The sequence below is a fragment of the Carcharhinus amblyrhynchos genome, chromosome 1, assembly GCF_965287045.1.
Source record: "Carcharhinus amblyrhynchos chromosome 1, sCarAmb.v2.hapA, whole genome shotgun sequence".
Taxonomy (NCBI): domain Eukaryota; kingdom Metazoa; phylum Chordata; class Chondrichthyes; order Carcharhiniformes; family Carcharhinidae; genus Carcharhinus; species Carcharhinus amblyrhynchos.
In genome coordinates, this window is record NC_137324.1 from 68348836 (window position 1) to 68368711 (window position 19876).

Consider the following 19876-nt stretch of genomic DNA (forward strand, 5'->3'; position numbering starts at 1 on the left):
GTTCTTTCTCAACTCTGTTCTAAACCGCCCCCCCTTTATTTTGAGGCTGTGCCCCCTAGTCCTACTGTCCTTTCTGAGCAGGAAGAGTCTCTCCACCTCTATCCTATCCATCCCATTCATCATCTTATACGTCTCAATGAGATCGGGGGATTAAGGGTTATGGGGAGAGGGCGGGAATGTGGAACTGAGCCACGACAGATCAGCCATGATCTTATTGAATGGCGGGGCAGGCTCGAAGGGCCAGATGGCCTACTCTTGCTCCTATTTCTTATGTTCTTATGTTCTATATTACCGAATGTAATGCAGTACAACTTTGATCTCTATAGACTGGTTGTTAATTCTATAGTTCTATCAAACTCTGAAAAATAAATTTGTCAATAATTACCACCTATTAAAATAAATCAGGCAGAATCTAATTAAACCAGAATGCAGAGTAAGTTAGACTCTAAAAATAACTGGGATTTGTATAGTGTTTCTCACATCAGCAAATGTTTTAGAATATTTATAATGCAGTAAATGAAAAGATAGAAACCTAGCCACAGAGAAAATTTATATGCATGTGGATTGAAAAGGACCATTGTGAAGAGAAATTTTATTTTAAGGTTTGAAAGTAGCAGTGGGAGATGAGAGACAGAGAGGAGTATAGGGTGGAAATTCCAGAGTGACTGGGAGGCCACATGTGGCCCATCCAGGTTTGTGAGTGCGGCTCACAAAACATTTTGATGGCCAATACCTATGCACAGGGTTGCCACATTCCGCTGATTACCATCCACATAGTTTTTTCTCCCTGCTGGTATGACTACCAGTATGACTGAAGCAATATGCATTTGAAACAAGGGCGAGTGAAGTGAGGTGCATGCTGGTTACACTGCCTCTGAGAACTGTGTCCTCTCTCTGCATCCAAAATGTAAAAATTTCTTTTGTTTTTACCTTTTGAAGTTGATAATTCTATTAGTTTATCAATGATTAAACAATTTTTATAACTTGTTATAGCATATTCAGCATGTATTAAATGCATTTAATGCTATTCAAGGATCATGGTTAGTGAACAAACCTGATTTCAATCTTGTGGCCCACTAAGATGAAGGAGACCCACTCAAGTGGCTCACTCACTAGCCAAGGTTGCCCATCACTGGTATAAAGTCTGCAAGTGTGCCATGGCTGTGGGGCAGACTCGCAGTATCGATTTTTTTTTGTTTGATAGAGAAGCATTGGATTCCCTTGTCCCCTCACCTTCCTGCCTCTAGAGGAGCCTTTGATCAGATTGCCTGAAGCTATTTACAGCGCTGCCTTCAGCAGTGAGTGCCACTTCTCTCTCATTATCAATTCTCTCTCTAAGAATTCTCACTCTCTCTGTCTCCCTCTCGGCTCTTTTGTGATCTCCCTCTCGGTGCCCGCCACCCCGTCCCCTCGGTGCCCATCACTACTGCCCCCTCCATGCCCAACTGCTGATGAAGCAGTTTGCTTTATCCTGGATGATGCATTTGTGCTAGATGTTGTTGGAGCTGCTTGCATCTAGGAAAGTAGAGAGTACTTCATCAGACTCCTGACTTGTGCCTCGTAGATTATGGACAGGTTTCGGAGGATCAGGAGGTGAGGCACTCATGACAGAATTCTCAGTCTCTGACCTATTCTTCTAGCCACAATATTTACGTGGCTGATCCAGTTCTGTTTTTGGTCAGTCACAACCCCAGGATGTTGATGGTGGAGGATTCAGCAACGGCAATGCCATTGAATGTCAAGGGGAGATGGTTAGATTGTCTCTTGTTGGAGAATGAATTGGGATGATAAAGTTGAGATTGTATGTGTATAGATCAGTATAGGTTGACAGCTTCAAAGAGGAACATTAATATTACTTTTGGCCTTGGAGGGAGTGCAGAGGAGGTTTACTAGGCTGATGCCGGAGTTGAGGGGATTGAGCTATGAGGAGAGGCTGAATAAACTAGGCTTGTACTCATTAGAGTTTAGAAGAATGAGGGGAGATCTCATTGAGACGTATAAGATGATGAATGGGATGGATAGGATAGAGGTGGAGAGACTCTTCCCGCTCAGAAAGGATAGTAGGACTAGGGGGCACAGCCTCAAGATAAAGGGGGGGTGGTTTAGAATGGAGTTGAGGAGGAACTTCTTCACTCAAAGGGTGGTGAATCTCTGGAATTTTCTGCCCGTTGAAGTGGTGGAGGCTACCTTGCTAAATATTTTTAAGACGCAGGTTGATGGGTTTTTGATAAGAGAGGGGATTAAGGGTTATGGGGAGAGGGCGGGAATGTGGAACTGAGCCACGACAGAACAGCCATGATCTTATTGAATGGCGGGGCAGGCTCGAAGGGCTAGATGGCCTACTCCTGCTTCTATTTCTTATGTTCTCATGTGCAGAAGGAGGCCATTTGACCCATCGAGTCTGCACCAACGCAATCCCACCCAGCTTTATTCCCGTAACCCCACATATTTACCCTGCTAATCCCCCCCGACACTCGGATCAATATAGCATGGCCAATCAACCTAATATCTTTGGAAGGTGGGAGGAAACCGGAGCACCCGGAGGAAACCCATGTAGACACAGGGAAAATGGGCAAACTCGACACAGACAGTGATCCAACGTTGGAATTGAACCTGGGTCCCTGGAGCTGAGGCAGCAGTGCTAACCATTGCGCCACCCTGGCATCCCCGGACGACCCACAACACTTTTGGAGCAAATAAGAAATGCATTATAAGAAAATCATGCTGTGCACATGGAATGTTGAGGAGGAGGATGTGATGATCCATTATTATCAAATACAGCAGGAGAATGGGGGGAAAGGGGAGGACAAAGCTGCAGTCACGAGCTTATAATTGGTGATTTTGACGTGAACTTTTAGGAAATGGGCAAGGTAGAAATTAAATTGCAGGGCTTCCATCTGGTGAGAGAGAGGTTTGCAATTGTGAAGCCACAAATGAATCCCAGGACTTTCACAGTGCTAATGGAAAGATGTAGGATTTGTTAATTAAGCTTTTAAGAATGGAACGTAAAAGCTAGGAGTAGGAATAGGCCATTTTGCCCCTTGAGCCTGCTCTGCCATTCAATAAGATTATGGCTGATCTTTTCATGGAATCGGCTCCATTTACCTGCCCACTCACCGTAACTCTTAATTCCTTTACTGTTCATAAATCTATCTATCTTTGCCTTAAAAACGTGTGACAAGGTAGCCTCAGCTGCTTCACTGGGCAGGGAATTCCACAGATTCTCAATTTTTAGGTGAAGAAATTCCTCCTCAACTCAGTCCTAAATCTGCTTCCCCTTATTTTGAGGTTATGCCCCCTAGTTCTGGCTTCACCTGCCAGTGAAAACAACCTCTCTGCTTTTATCTTATTTATTCCCTTCATAATTTTATACGTTTCTATAAGATCTCCCCCTCATTCTTCTAAATTCCAATGAGTATAGTCCCAGTCTAATTAGTCTTTCCTCATAAGCCAACCCTCTTAACTCTGGAATCAACCTAGTGAATCTCCTGTGCATCCCCTCCAGTGCCAGTGTATCCTTTCTCAAATAAGGAGACAAAACTGTACACAGTGCAGGTCTCATTACTTGAGATGTGGCCTCACCAGCACCTTACACAGCAGCAATATTACCTCCCTGTTTTTAATTTCCATCCTTCTGGCAATGTAGGACGAAATTCCATTTGCCTTCTTAATTACCTGCTGTACCTGCAAACCATTTTTTTGAGATTCAAGCACAAGGACACCCAGGTCCCTCTGCATTGCAGCATGTTGCAATTTTTAACCATTTTAAATAATCCATTTTGCTGTTATTGCTACCAAAATGGATGACTTCACATTTATGCAGGTTGTACTCCATCTGCCAGATCTCACTCAAACTATCTATATACCTTTGCAGACATTCAATGTCCTCTGCACATTTTGCTGTACCACTCATTTTAGTGTCATCTTTGAGCTTTGACACACTACACTTGGTACCTAACTCCAAATCATCTACGTAAATTGGAAAACAATTGTGGTCTCAACACTGATCCCTAAGGCACTCCACTAGTCCTGATTGCCAATCAGAAAAGCACCCATTTACCCCTACTCTTTGCTTTCTGTTCGTTAGTTTTTTAGGTACCTATGGTATCTAAAGTAAGCAGGGATGATGTCTGAGATTATGTATAGGTTGACTATGCTGGCAAGCAGAGACTGAGGATGCAAAAATTAGATGACAAGAGGTTGGAGAAAACCGCATCAAAGGAGAAAATCATGTCTAAAAGACTAAAACCAGAACATGCTGGAAATATTCAGTAGAGCAGAGAAGCAGAAGTTGGTGTTTCGGGTCTGTGACTTTTCATTTGAACCTTTTGAAACTGACCACAACATTGCATGGGCAGATTGTTGGGGAAGATATGGCCTGTCACTCACTGCTCTGTTACAGGCTGCAGTAGAAGACCCAGCTCAGAATTAGCAGCCATTGAAATCAGTTGATGTGGTGAGAAATTTCCCTTTTCTGCTCTCAGATTGCATTTTGGAACACCATATTAAGCATGTTCAGTCAAATGTAACTGAGATTTTAACAGAGATCGAAGTAATAACTATTGCAGAACAAAGCTGGCCACTAAAAAACAAAGCATATGTAAGGATGAGAAAACAATGTTTAGTTGGGTCGCTTGAGGGTTACAAGATAGCTAGGAATGAGTTCAAAAAAGGGCTAAGGAGAGCTAGGAGGGGGAATGAGAAGCCTTTGGCGGGTCAGATTAAGGAGAACCCCAAGGCTTTTTACTTTTATGTGAGAAATAAAAGAATGACCAGGGTGAGGTTAGGGCCAGTCAACGATAGTAGTGGGAACTTGTGCATGGGGTCAGAAGAGATAGGCGAGGCGTTGAATGAATACTTTTCTTCAGTGTTCACCAAGGAGAGGGGCCATGTTTTTGAGGATGAGAATGTGATACAGGCTGATAGGATGGAGGAGGTAGATGTTCTGGGGGGAAGATGTATTAGCAACTTGAAAAACCTGAGGGTCGATAAGTCCCCTGGGCCAGATGGGATATATCCTAGGATACTTTGTGAGGCAAGGGATGAGATTGCGGAACCTTTAGCTTTGATCTTTGCATCCTCACTGTCCACGGGGATTGTGCCAGAAGACTGGAGAGTGGTGAATGTTGTTCCTCTCTTCAAGAAAAGAATTAGGAATGATCCTGGTAATTATAGGCCAGTTAGTCTTATTTCAGTGGTCGGTAAGTTAATGGAAAAAGTCCTGAGGAATAGGCTTTATGACCATTTGGAAAGATGCAGCTTAATCTGGGATAGTCAGCACGGTTTTGTGAGGGGTAAATCTCGTCTCTCAAATTGATTGAATTCTTTGAGGATGTAAGTTAAGTGTGTAGATGAAGGTAGAGCAGTTGATGTCATGTACATGGATTTTAGTAAGGCATTTGATAAGGTTCCCCGTGGTAGGCTCATGAAGAAAGTAAGAATGTGTGGAACAGAAGGAAATTTGGCTGATTGGATAAGTAACTAGCTATCTCATAGAAGACAGAGGGTGCTGGTGGAGGGAAAATTTTCATACTGGAGGCCAGTTACCAGCAGATCAGTGCTGGGTCCTCTGCTATATGTGATTTTTATCAATGACTTGGAAGAGGGGCTGAAAGATGTGTTAATAAATTTGCTGATGACACCAAGATTGGTGGAGTACTGGATGAGGTGGAGGGCTCTTGTGAGCTGCAAAGAGACGTTGATAGGATACACAGCTGGGCCAAAAAGTGGCAGATGGAGTTTAACCCTGAGAAGTGCAAGGTGATTCATTTTGGTAGGACAAACTTGAATGTGGATTACAGGGTCAACAGCAGGGTTCTGAGAAATGTGGAGGAATAGAAAGATCTTGGGGTTTGTATCCACAGATCTCTGAAGGTTGCCACTCAAGTGGATAGAAGGAAGTATGAAGAAGGCTTGTAGTGTGTTAGCGTTTATTAAGAGGGGGTTTGAGTTTAAGAGTCGTGGGGTTATGCTGCAACTGTATAGGGCCTTGGTGAGACCACATTTGGAATATTGTGTGCAGTTCTGGTCACCTCACTATAAGAAGGATGTGGAAGCATTGGAGAGAGTGCAGAGGAGATTTACCAGGATGCTGTCTGCTTTGGAGGGTAGGTCTTATGAGGAAAGGTTGAGGGAGCTGGGGCTTTTCTCTTTAGAGCGAGGAGGATGAGAGGCGACTTAATACAGGTTTATAAGATGATGAGGGGGATAGATAGAGTGGATGTACAGAGACTATTTCCTCTGTGGCTGTTAAGGGGAAGTTGTGTTTAACAAATTTATTGGATTTCTATGAGGATGTGACTAGTGCGGTCGACAGAGGGCAACCGGTGGATGTGGTGTTTTTAGATTTCCAAAAGGCATTTGATAAGGTGCCTCACAAAAGGTTGCTGCAAAAGGTTAGGGTGCACGGAGTTGGAGGTAAGGTGTTAGCGTGGATAGAGGATTGGTTGTCTAATAGGAAGCAGAGAGTTGGAATCAATGGGTGCTATTCTGGTTGGCAGTTGGTGACTAGTGGAGTGCCGCAAGGATCGGTGCTGGGGCCTCAACTGTTTACCATTTATATAGATGATCTGGAGGAGGGGGCTGAGTGTAGGGTGACGAAATTTGCTGATGACACAAAGATGAGTGGAAAAGCAAATTGCGTGGAGGGTGTGGAAAGTGCAGAGAGATCTGGATAGGCTGAGCGAGTGAGCGAGGACCTGGCAGATGGAGTATAATATTAGCAAATGTGAGATTATCCACTTTGGTAGAAATAATAGTAGGAGGGATTATTATTTAAAAGGCGAAAAGCTGCAGCATGCTACAGTACAGAGGGACCTGGGGGTCCTTGTGCACGAGTCGCAAAAACCCAGTCTGCAGGTGCAGCAGGTGATCAAGAAGGCGAATGGAATGTTGGCCTTTATAGCGAGGGGGATAGAATATAAAAGCAGGGAGGTCTTGCTGCAACTGTACAGGGTACTGGTGAGGCCGCAGCTGGAGTACTGTGTGCAGTTTTGGTCGCCGTACTTGCGGAAGGATATATTGGCCCTGGAGGGAGTGCAGAGAAGGTTCACTAGGCTGATACCGGAGATGAGGGGGTTAGCCTATGAAGAGAGATTGAATAGACTGGGTCTGTACTCTTTGGAGTTCAGAAGGCTGAGGGGGGGATCTTATAGAGACATAAAAGATAATGAAGGGATAGATAGGGTAGAGGTAGAGAGATTCTTCCCGCTTAGAAAGGACAGCAGGACTAGAGGACACAGCCTCAAGATAAGGGGGGAGCAGTTTAGAAAGGAGTTGAGGAGGAACTTCGTCACTCAAAGGGTGGTGAATCTCTGGAATTCTCTGCCCGTTGAAGTGGTGGAAGCTACCTCGCTGAATATATTTAAGTCATGGGTTGATATGTTTCTGATAGACAAGGGAATTAGGGGTTATGGGGAGAAAGTGGGAAAGTGGAACTGATCCACTTCAGATCAGCCATGACCTTATTGAATGGCGGGGCAGGCTCGAAGGGCTAGATGGCCTACTCCTGCTCCTATTTCTTATGTTACTGGAGGGCACAACTATAAAGTTCAAGGTGGGAGATAAAGGAGGGATGTCCGATGTAGATTCTTTACTCAAAGTGGTTGGGATGTGGAATGCGCTGCCTGCTGTGATAGTGGAGTTGGACACTTTAGGAACTTTCAAGCAGTCATTGGATGGAACACACTAGAATGATAGGGAGTGGGACAACTTGATCTTGGTTTCGGACGTAGTTCGGCACAACATCGAGGGCCGAAGGGCCTGTATTGTGCTGTACTGTTCTGTGTTTTATAAAAGATAATTTTATATTTTATTGTAAAATCTTTATGCTTAATTGATAGATTTTTTTAAACTAAATTTTTGATGTAAGTTTTAAAAGTTCCTGATATTTCACCTGCCTTCACGACATATACGTGACTCAATCTTTTTGTTCCGTATAAACATTTTTAACAAGTGATTTACTTTTGATTTCATTACATTTCCTGGTTGGCTTCTGTGAGGATTTTGTGATTGGCTGCTTGACTACATTACTGCTGTTCCATGCTAAGATTCATCATTAAACAATCTGCAGCACAGTGAGAGGCAAGTTATTCCCAAAGAGATCCCTGGATCTCAGTGAGGCTTTCTTCATGTCAGTGGCCAGTAATCTTGCTACATTGATGACTGCACGATCCAAACCGGCGTTTATTTTAAGCAATTTTGCTGCAGCAGTCATTATGTAGTCACTATTTTGCTCTTGTTTGTGAGACTTTTTTAAATTGGTTGTCACATTTTCCCAAGCTACAGTGAAGATTAACAACTGTGCAATTTCAAAGTTGCTGCAAATGACTTTGGGATGTTTTTGGACTGTGAAAGGTGCTACATAAAGTTTTTTTCATCATCCTGTGAACTCTGAGCTCTGGCTCTTCATGTTTAGGAGCTAGCTGTAGTTTCAAAAAAAAAGGTATCACAGAGTCGACTTTGCACCTTGGAGACAAGAAACTTAATTCAGTTACAGAAGGTTGATTACTTTTCGGGAGTTCTTTAAAACTTGAAAGAAAGGTTAGTATGGGAAAGTTAAAGTTTACTTATTAGTCACAAGTAGGCTTATATTCATACTGCAATGAAGTACTGTGAAATTCCCCTGTCGCCACACTCCGGCGCCTGTTCAGGTACCCTGAGGGACGATTTAGCATGGCCAGTTCACCTAATCTGCACATCTTTGGACTGTGGGAGGAAACCAGAGCACCTGGAGGAAATCCATGCAGTCTTAGGGAGAATGTGCAAACTCCACACAGACAGTGACCCAAGCTGGGAATCGAACCTAGGTGCTTGGTGCTATGATGCAGCTGTGCTAGCCACTGTGCCGCCCCCAAATTTAGTGGGTATTCTTTGGTAAAATATTAACAAAATGCAATTTGTAAATGTTTTCAATATGCTGTGGAGCATGTTATTAATATTACAAAGAGTATATTACATCTTAACCAATATGATAATTATTGGATGTTAGAATGGTTTAATACAGAGAGTTCCTCGGCAGCCTCGCCAACACAGTTGGTAGTTAATGGTATTTTTAATTCTGGGCCATGGTTTGTGAGCCCCCATAATGAGTGATGAATACTTTTGGCAGTATTTCTCAGTGTTTGTAGCCCTGCTGCTTATATCGCTTGTGCTTGTATCCGTCACATCGCAACTGCCCTTTGTTGTTGTTTGTCAGTCAATCAACTGCATCCTGTCCCGAGAATACAGTTTTAGCTGGGTTTTTCCGTGCTGGCTGAAGACATCCTCCAAGGCCCTCTGCCATCTCCTCCCCTAAAGCCAGCAGCCCTCTGTACCACAGCCACAAGGATGGACTTTTATTGGAGTAGTTGGAGAAGCAAATGCACATGGAAGATAAAGGAAGTGCACAAGGGTGGTTAGTTTATTTTTGCATGGAATCATTCAGTTACACATTTGGATTGGAATGACTGTTTTATCTTGGCTTTTATTTTTGCATTGTAGGCTTGAGGGTGATGTGGTGGTTTGTATCAGTTGGTTAGTATCCTTCCATCTGCAACAGATGATGGGGATACAGCCTCAGAACTTTGTGGTCAGATAAGATCACCACTGCTTTGGATGGCTGAATAAGTGGATTCTAGAAACACAAAACGTGCCACACGTGAAGTTGTCCCTTGCCGGTGTGGGATTATCTCAGCTGACACCTTATCTGTAGGGCAGGTATTTGTTTTGGAGCTTCTGAAACCACATACTGTGGTGGTGAACTTGTACATGCAGCTAGTGTCACTGTTTGTATTGATCATAAGTTTGAGTTTGTCACTTGTTCTGATTTCTGAGGTTTCTCATGTCTCTTTTGGATAGCATCCTTGAGTTGGAGCTTTGCATGCCCTGCTGGTTTCTTTTCACAGGCTTCTTCCCTGTCTGAAATATCCTTTGTTTTATGGCCATTCTTATATTCTGAATCAGAAGAATAGTAAGGAGAGTGGAACGGGCAAGTGACGTTTAAATTACTGTTACCACTCTTGAAGTAGGAGTTTACTTGTAACCCACGCAGAAAGCAGCTGTTAGCGTTTCGGCCTTCTGTTTCCAGCACCTCAGCATGCTTTCAGCTCTTATTCTGATAGGTGGTGACAAGGGCCTTTCCACAATGATGGTAAGGTTGTGCAGCAGATCAGCATGAATATTGAGATTGTTCAGTTGAGTACAGCAGGCCTCCTCCAGATTGAAGCCAGCGTAATCATTGCTTCACGGCAACAGTCGTCTGTTCGATCAGATTCCTTGCGCCAGCATGGTTGTCTGCACGCATGTATGTTGATTTCATTCTGGCCTTACTGTTAACGACTTCTTGTCCATATCCATTCTGTGGTGATTGAAATACAGCTGGCACAGAGGACTGCTGCAGAATGAATACATTGCAATGGCTCTCAGGATTCCAGAGATTAAGCTGCATGATGTGCTGCTGCCCACAGTTACATCTGCTGCACATTGAGAGAGTGGAATTTGGTTCAGGCATATGGCGGAATTGATGTGTGCACGATTAATGACATCCTGCACCATAGAGAACAATTGTGATGTTGCTAATATCTCTAGCAACATCCTGATTGGATACAGCTGCATAAAAATTCATTGCCACTGTCGCCTTTCCTTTGAGGTTCTGGTTGGGGATACAACAGATGGTAGATTTCAGTAAAGATTTCTCTTTAGCGAAGTGCAGATGTCTCGAACATTTCTCCTTACTGAAGTTAAGGTAGAAACCCGAAGTAGATACAGCCTCCTGCAGAGTGTGCTTCTCCCCCTACTGTAGCAGCTTGTCCTGCTTCTGGGTGGTCTCTGCTCATTCTCCCAGTAATAGTCAATTCCGAGAGAAAGGATTGTTCATGCACCTGTGTCTGGGACCAAGTGGATTGGCACAGTAAAAAGCCTGACAACACCAGGTTTTAGTCCAACCGATTTATTTGATAGTAAACTCACTAGCTTTCGCGGGGTTTCCCTCTTCTTCAGGTGAATGGAGAGTTCTGGCCTCAGACAGAGCATATAAAGCACAGACAGTTTACAGATTACTGATTAGAATGCGAATCTTTACACCTAACCTGCTGTTACACCTAACCGGGGTGGTCTCAACAGGGATCTTGAGTTCATGTCACACTATCTGTAACCCCTGTGACTTGCCTGGGTTTGCAAAACCTCACTTACTGTACTGTCTGAAGACAATACACATCTCTTTAACCTGTGATCAGTGCTCCTTCCACACACATTGTCGGCCACTTTAGGACTTGAACAGCAGGTTAGGTGTAAAGATTCGCATTCTAATCAGTAATCTGTAAACTGTCTGTGCTTTATATGCTCTGTCTGAGGCCAGAACTCTCCATTCACCTGAAGAAGAGGGAAACCCCTCGAAAGCTAGTGAGTTTACTATCAAATAAATCGGTTGGACTAAAACCTGGTGTTGTCAGACTTTTTACTGTGTTTACCCCAGTCCAACGCCGGCATATCCACATCACGACCAAGTGGATTGCACAGAAGCCTCGAAATGAGCCAGAAGTCAGTACATGGGCAACTGCCAGAAAACGCCTTGTCAATTTTGAAACTTGAAACAAAATATATAGAATTGCAGAAACAGCCAAGGGAAATAACCAATAACTAATCTGTAAGTCGTTGATTGTTTTAAATTGCGTGATTGGACAGAATTGGGGTGTATGTTTAACTGTGTTGCTAGTGTTGCGTTCTGGTTAAGGGTATCAGCTGAACATGGAGATCCAGAATGGCAGCACACATTATTTTATGTCATGATCCATTTGTTCTGTGTGCCTCGGGCGGATTTTGTGTGTCAGTATGCTAATTCCTCCATTAATATGGGGTCCACTACGCTTTGCGGTTGAAGTCCATGCGCGGGTTTTGAGGATTTCCTTTAATTATGCTAACTTTATAATTTGGTACATTGAGTTACTCGTTATTTTGCCCTGTTTTCTAGGTAGGCAAGTCAATCAGGAGAATATGTGCAGTGAAAAGCTGGAGAAGACCATTATCCTTTTTACTAAAGTGGTGAGCAACTATAACTTTTTCTTAAGTAAAGCACTTTGACACTTAACGGTAATTATATTTGGGAGCAGCAGAGGGTTGAGCAATGTATACTTCTTTAATGAGTGTTTCTCATCCATTCAAATGTCAACTGATCAGAAATAATTTCCTAAAGTTTAATTAGAATTTATGCTGTTTCATTTATTCTTGACCACCTTCTGCAAGAAAATTCTTACAGACCTTTGAAACATTTTTTTCAGTTCACAGCAGGGTTAAAAGTGTTTATATTCTAACCTGTGACCATCTTTGTGCTCATTGAGTTTTATTGACTGCTAATCGGGCAGTTTCGAAACATTGTGGGGATTAGCAAGAGCACAAACTTAAGAATTTACGGGAAAATAATTATAATGGTCATTAACACATCATGCTTAATTTCCCCAATGTTGAGGACTTGAATTCTCAGATGCAATTCGGTCATTTTATCAGTTAGAACATATAGAACATAGAACACTACAGCGCAGAACAGGCCCTTCGGCCCACGATGTTGCGTCGACCAGTTAAAAAAAAAGACCCTCTAACCTAAACCAAACCCTTTCCATCCATAAACCTATCCACGGATCTCTTAAACACCCCCAAACTAGCGCATTTACAACTGCAGCAGGCAGGGCATTCCAATCCCTCACCACCCTCTGGGTAAAGAACCTACCCCTGACATCCGTCCTATAACTGCCACCCCTTAATTTAAAGCTATGCCCCCTCGTGCTAGCTTTCTCCATCCGAGGAAAAAGGCTATCACTGTCCACCCTATCTAAACCTCTAATCATCTTATATGTTTCAATAAGGTCCCCTCGTAGCCGCCTTCTTTCTAACGAAAACAACCTCAAATCCCTCAGTCTCTCCTCATAGGACCTCCCCTCCATACCAGGCAACATCCTGGTAAACCTCCTCTGCACCCTCTCCAAAGCCTCCACATCCTTCCTATAATGTGGGGACCAGAACTGCACACAATGCTCCAAGTGCGGCCGCACCAGAGTTTTGTACAGTTGCAACATGACGCTGCGGCTCCTAAATTCAATCCCCCTACCAATAAACGCCAAGACACCGTATGCCTTCCTAACAACCCTATCTACTAGATTCCCAACTTTCAGGGATCTATGTACACATACACCTAGATCCCTCTGTTCATCCACACTATTCAGAGTCCTACCGTTAGCCCTATACTCTACACATCCGTTATTCCTGCCAAAGTGAATTACCTCACACTTTTCCGCATTAAACTCCATCCTCCACCTCTCGGCCCAGCTCTGCAACTTGTCTAAGTCTCCCTGTAGACTAAGACACCCTTCCTCACTATCTACCACACCTCCGACTTTGGTGTCATCAGCAAATTTACTAACCCACCCAACTATACCCTCATCCAGATCATTTATAAAAATTACAAACAGCAGTGGCCCCAAAACAGATCCCTGAGGCACACCACTCGTAACTGAACTCCATGTTGAATGCTTACCGTGAACCACCACCCTCTGTCTCCTATCCGCCAGCCAATTCCTAATCCAATTTCCTAAATCACCCTCAATCCCATACATCTGCAATTTCTGCAGAAGGCTTCCATGGTGAACCTTATCAAACGCCTTACTAAAGTCCATATATACCATGTCAACTGCCTTACCGCCATCCACCTCTTTGGTCACTTTCTCAAAAAACTCAATAAGATTAGTAAGGCACGACCTACCCTACAAAACCATGCTGACTATCTCTAATCATTTCATTACTCTCCAAATAACTATAAATCCTATCCCTAATAATTTTTTCTAAAACCTTGCCCACAACAGAAGAAAGACTCACCGGTCTATAATTCCCGGGGAAGTCTCTGTTCCCCTTCTTAAACAATGGGACAACATTCGCTAACCTCCAATCTTCTGGCACTATACCGGTGACCAACGACGACCTGAAGATCAGAGCCAGAGGCTCTGCAATCGCCTCCCTTGCCTCCCAGAGAATCCTAGGGTAAATCCCGTCCGGCCCAGGGGACTTATCTATTTTCAAACCCTTAAGAATATCTAGCACATCCTCCTTATCAACTGCAATACTGTCCAGTTTACAACCCTGTAACCCAGTGTTCTCCACAGCTACACTTATGTCCCCCTGCATGAACACTGAAGAGAAATATTGGTTCAATGCCTCTCCAATCTCTTCCAGTTCCACACATAAATTCCCACTGCTGTCTCTAACTGGCCCTAATCTTGCCCTAACCAACCTTTTGTTCTTAACATATCAAGAGAACGCCTTAGGATTCTCCTTAATCCTATCAGCCAAAGTCTTCTCATGTCCTCTTTTAGCCCTTCTTAACTCTCTCTTTAACTCCCTCCTAGCCAATCTAAAGCTTTCTAGTGCACTACCTGAGCCCTCAAGTCTCATCCGGACATAAGCCTCCTTTTTCTTTTTAACCAGCGAACCAACTTTCCTAGTGCACCACGGTTCCCTAGCTCGACCAATTCCTCCTTGCCTGACAGGGACATACACATCAAGGACTCGCAGTAGCTGCTCCTTGAAAAAACTCCACATTTCGGTCGATCCGAGACCCTGTAGTCTCCTGGTCCAACCTATGCTTCCTAATTCTCTCCTAATAGCCTCATAATTACCCTTCCCCCAGCTAAAACTACTGACCCGAGGTTCATGCCTATCCCTTTCCATCACTAAGGTGAACGTAACCGAATTGTGGTCACTATCACCAAAATGCACCCCAACTTCCAAGTCTAACACCTGGTCTGGCTCATTTCCCAGCACCAAATCCAATATAGCCTCACCTCTAGTTGGCCTATCTACATACTGAGTCAAGAAACCTTCCTGCACGCTTTGTACAAAAACTGACCCCTCTAATGAGCTAGAGCTATAGCAATTCCAATCAATATTAGTAAAATTAAAGTCCCCCATAACAATTACCCTATTACTTTCATTCCTATCCAGGATCGTCTCCGCAATCCTTTCCTCAACCTCTCTAGAACTTGTAGGAGGTCTATAAAAGACTCCCAACAGGGTGACCTCTCCTCTCCTATTCCTCTCCTAGTTGTCGCTTTTCCAAACCAACATGTAAAAACAAGTGAAGAAATTGATATTGAATCTCCACTTCAGATTGTTGTGGCACTTTAATCATCTACTGTGCTGGAAAATTCATCATGATTAGATAACATGATCCAACCCAACCTGACTTGACCCTATTCAAAGTCACATCCTGCACATTGCCCAATTTGAGCAATAGTTGCACTTCAGTGGCTGTAGAATTTGCAGCAAAATAATGGGGGCAGCACAGTGGTTAGCACTGCTGCCTCACAGCGCCAGGGACCCGGGTTCAATTCCGGCCTCAGGTGACTGTGAAGTTTGCACATTCTCCCCGTGTGTGTGTGTGTGTAGGTTCCTCCAGGTACTCCGGTTTCCTCCCACAGTCCAAATATGTGCAGGTTAGTTTGGCCATGATAAATTGCCCCTTAGTGTCAGGGGAGTTAGCAGGGTAAATACAAACAAAGAACAACACAGCACAGGAAACAGGCCCTTTGGCCCAACGAGCCCGTGCCGCCATTTTAACATTGTGAGTGCCCTCCTCTATCTATGACCTTTGTCTATGCCTATTGGGAAAGATTGAGGGAAGACTAATTTAGGGACAATTTGTTATACCAATCAGCCTAAGAGCACGTTTTTGGGGTGTGGGAGGAAACCTGAGAAAACCCACGCAATCACAGGGAGAATGTGCAAACTCCCGCAGACACTGGCCCAAATCCATGTACCTGCACAGCAAACAGTGATAGTCACTGAGGTGTCATGTTGCCCGTCAGATGGTCCAGTTTAAGTGTATACTAATGACGTGAAGCACTAGGCAACTCTCGAAGCAACATCCAAGAGCAGCCCTCGCACAACCCACCACCTGTATGCCCCTTGTTGGACAACAAGGCAGACCGAATACGTGAGGCTATGGGGCTAGGGCCTGGGTGGATTTGTGGTCAGTGCAGACTGAATGGGCTGAATGGCCCCCTTCTGCATTGTGGTGATTTTATGAAAATGGACATAAAAGACCATCTGAATTTACAGCTTAAAAGTTAAGATGCGACCTTCCAAAACTTTGACTTTAGTTCTGTTTTGTGGATAATCAAGAATTTGTATGATAAGGTGAATAATTAGTATTATACTACATGAACTAAATTTACACTGGGAGAGGAAAACACACTTTGTACATTCATTTACAGGTCCAAGTTAAGTAATTTTAGGAAAAGTGCCACTGCTGTTTGGAAGGCATGAGTACTTTGAACATCACAGTATATAAATGTTAAACTAGAAAATGAGTTATTTGGTCAAATATCTATGAAGTTTAGAACAGCTTGAAGCTTTTTAATCAGATGATTTACGCATGAAAGTTGTGAAGCTCGTTCATCTCATTTGCACATGAATCAAGACAGTTAATTTAGAAGGTTCCAATAGGCAAGGACTCTCATATTTTACATAAGGATGTAAAGAAATTTTAATTTGTGAGTTAATGAAGTCATCTGAAGAAGAGTGAAAGAAGCATTTTCTATGTTCAGCTTTAAAACTAAAGAAATTGAACTCCTAGTATGGAGGGGAAAAGTTTGGTCAAAAAATCATCTTTATATTAGTAAATCCTGCGAGAGCAAACTGATTCCATAAGGTGCAAAAGGACATTATATTACTGCACAGCATATATTGAGCTGAGTTGAGATTGCATTCTGAACTTGACAGAAAATATCAAGGTAGGATACCCTGAGCTTCTTAAAACTATTTTCCTTCTCTTTTCTCACGATAATAATCAGATTAGTGAAGAATTTAACAGATATATAGAATCCATTTGTGGGTGAGCATACTGATCATTCCAACTGTGAGCTCAAGCAGTGAGGGAGATTGTGTTTTCATGATAACGTGATGTGTTCTGTATAATAGACTTTCTGCCCCACAGGTGTATTTAAGTTATCCGAATTTATTAACAATTATATACCCGTGGAGCTGTTATTGGTATTGCTACTGGCTAAACCAGTTAAGAACATAAGAACATAAGAAATAGGAGCAGGAGTAGGCCATCTAGCCCCTCGAGCCTGCCCCGCCATTCAATAAGATCATGGCTGATCTGTCGTGTCTCAGTTCCACATTCCCGCCCTCTCCCCATAACCCTTAATCCCCTTGCCTATCAAAAACCTATCAACCCGTGTCTTAAAAATATTGAGCGAGGCAGCCTCCACCACTTCAACGGGCAGAGAATTCCAGAGATTCACCACCCTTTGAGTGAAGAAGTTCCTCCTCAACTCCGTTCTAAACTGCCCCCCCTTTATCTTGAGGCTGTGCCCTCTAGTCCTACTGTCCTTTCTGAGCAGGAAGAACCTCTCCACCTCTATCCTATCCATCCCATTCATCATCTTATGTCTCAATGAGATCTCCCCTCATTCTTCTAAACTCTAACGAGTACAAGCCTAGTTTATTCAGCCTCTCCTCATAGCTCAACCCCCTCAACTCCAGCATCAGCCTAGTAAACCTCCTCTGCACTCCCTCCAAGGCCAAAATATCCTTGCGTAAGTACGGCGACCAAAACGGCACACAGTACTCCAGCTGCGGCCTCACCAATGTTCTATACAGCTGCAGCAAGACCTCCCTACTTTTATATTCAATCCCCCTCGCTATGAAGGCCAGCATCCCATTTGCCTTTCTGACCACCTGCTGCATCTGCAGACTGGGTTTTTGCGACTCATGCACAAGGACCCCGAGGTCCCTCTGCACCGTCGCCTGCTGCAGTTTTTCGCCCCGCAAGTAATAGTCCTTCCTACCATTATTCCTACCAAAGTGGACCGCCTCGCACTTGCCAACATTAAATTCCATTTGCCATTTCCTGGCCCATTCGCCCAGCCTATCTAGATCCTTCTGCAGACTCTCCACACCCTCCGCGCAATTTGTCGTTCCACCAATCTTGGTGTCATCAGCAAATTTCGACTCCATACACTCAGTTCCCTCCTCCAGATCATCTATATAAATGGTAAATAGCTGAGGCCCCAGCACCGACCCCTGGGGCACTCCACTAGTCACCAACCGCCAATCCGAATAGCACCCATTAACCCCCACTCTCTGCCTCCTATTTGACAACCAATCCTCTATCCACGTTAACACCCTACCCCCAACTCCATGCCCCCTTGCCTTCTGCAATAACCTCTTGTGAGGTACCTTGTCAAACGCCTTCTGAAAATCAAGAAAGGCCACATCTACCGGCTCTCTTCTATCCTCCGCCCTAGACTCATGCGCAAGGACCCCGAGGTCCCTCTGCACCGTCGCACGCTGCAGTTTTTCGCCACGTAAGTAATAGTCCTTCCTACCATTATTCCTACCAAAGTGGACAACCTCACATCTGCCAACATTAAATTCCATTTGCCAGTTCCTGGCCCATTCGCCCAGCCTATCTAGATCCTTCTGCAGACTCTCCACACCCTCCGCACAATTTGCCGTTCCACCAATCTTGGTGTCGTCAGCAAATTTCGACACCATACATTCGGTTCCCTCCTCCAGAACATCTATATAAATGGTAAATAGCTGAGGCCCCAGCACTGACCCCTGGGGCACTCCACTAGTCACCAACCGCCAATCCGAAAAGCACCCATTGACCCCCATTCTCTGCCTCCTATTTGACAGCCAATCCTCTATCCACGCTAATACCCTACCCCCAACTCCATGCCCCCTGACCTTCTGTAATAACCTCTTATGAGGCACCTTGTCAAACGCCTTCTGAAAATCAAGAAACACCACATCCACCGGCTCTCCTCTATCCACCTCCCTAGACACATCCTCATAGAACTCCAATAAATTCGTCAGACACGACTTCCCCTTAACGAAACTGTGCTGCGTCTGCTCTATCAAACAATTCTCCTCAAGATGCCTCGCTATTTTCTCCTTGATCGCGGATTCTAACATTTTACCTACAACAGACGTTAAACTAACCGGCCTATAATTCCCTGCCTTTTGCCTGCCACCCTTCTTAAACAACGGCATAACATTAGCCGCTTTCCAATCTTCCGGTACTTCCCCGGAATCCAGCGACGTTTGGAAAATAGTCACCAAAGCATCCACTATCACCTCCGCCATTTCTTTCAGAACCCTCGGATGCATTCCATCCAGTCCTGGGGACTTGTCCACAATCAGTCCCTCCAGTCTGTCGAGCACCGCCTCTCTAGTAACAATAATGTCATTCAGGCCCTCCACTCCTACCATCTTTCCATCGCTAACACCCGGCAAATTATTCACGTCCTCCTCCGTGAAGACCGAAGCAAAAAAGTTATTCAAGGCCTCAGCCATTTCCCCATCCCCTACCACTAAGTCCCCCCTCTCATCCTCTAAGGGTCCAACGTTCACCTTAGCCAGCCTCTTCCTTTTTATATATTTATAAGAACTCTTGCTATCCTTTTTTATATTAAGCGCTAGCCCAGCTTCATAGTTTATCCTACCCTTCTTTATCAACTTCTTAATCAGTTTCAGTCTACTTCACCTTTGGGGGGAAAGAAAGGAATAAGAAAAAGTCATTTATTACTTTGCATTGTAGCTCATGAGTTTGCACTATTTGAGAATGATGGGTACATTGGTGTACATTGCAGGATAGTAATATAATTGAGGAACTCAATAAATGTGTACTTCTAATTGTTTAAACCGTGATATTTTGCCATTTAATAATCACTTGTAAGGTAAATAATCCATAGCCCACAGAAGCACAAGCATCACTCTCTGTTACAGAGAGACAATTCATTACATGTAGCTTGAAGGGCACTATTCACAAGCATGGAGCAAGGAGAAGAGACAAGTCTTCATGAACTACAGTAGCCGTTACGTTGGATTGAACCTGTGCTAC

General features: G+C 43.9%; 1 protein-coding gene across 3 annotated transcripts in view; it reads left to right on the forward strand.

Moving 5' to 3' along the window:
* The window catches only part of ipo11 (importin 11), a 593411-nt gene that overhangs the window by 188093 nt on the left and 385442 nt on the right, over positions 1 to 19876 (forward strand). For all 3 annotated transcript variants that reach the window (XM_080186460.1, XM_080186476.1, XM_080186468.1), the window contains exon 9: positions 11948 to 12018. In XM_080186460.1, coding sequence (XP_080042586.1) covers positions 11948 to 12018 — 71 coding nt within the window. The remainder of the gene's footprint in view (positions 1 to 11947; positions 12019 to 19876) is intronic.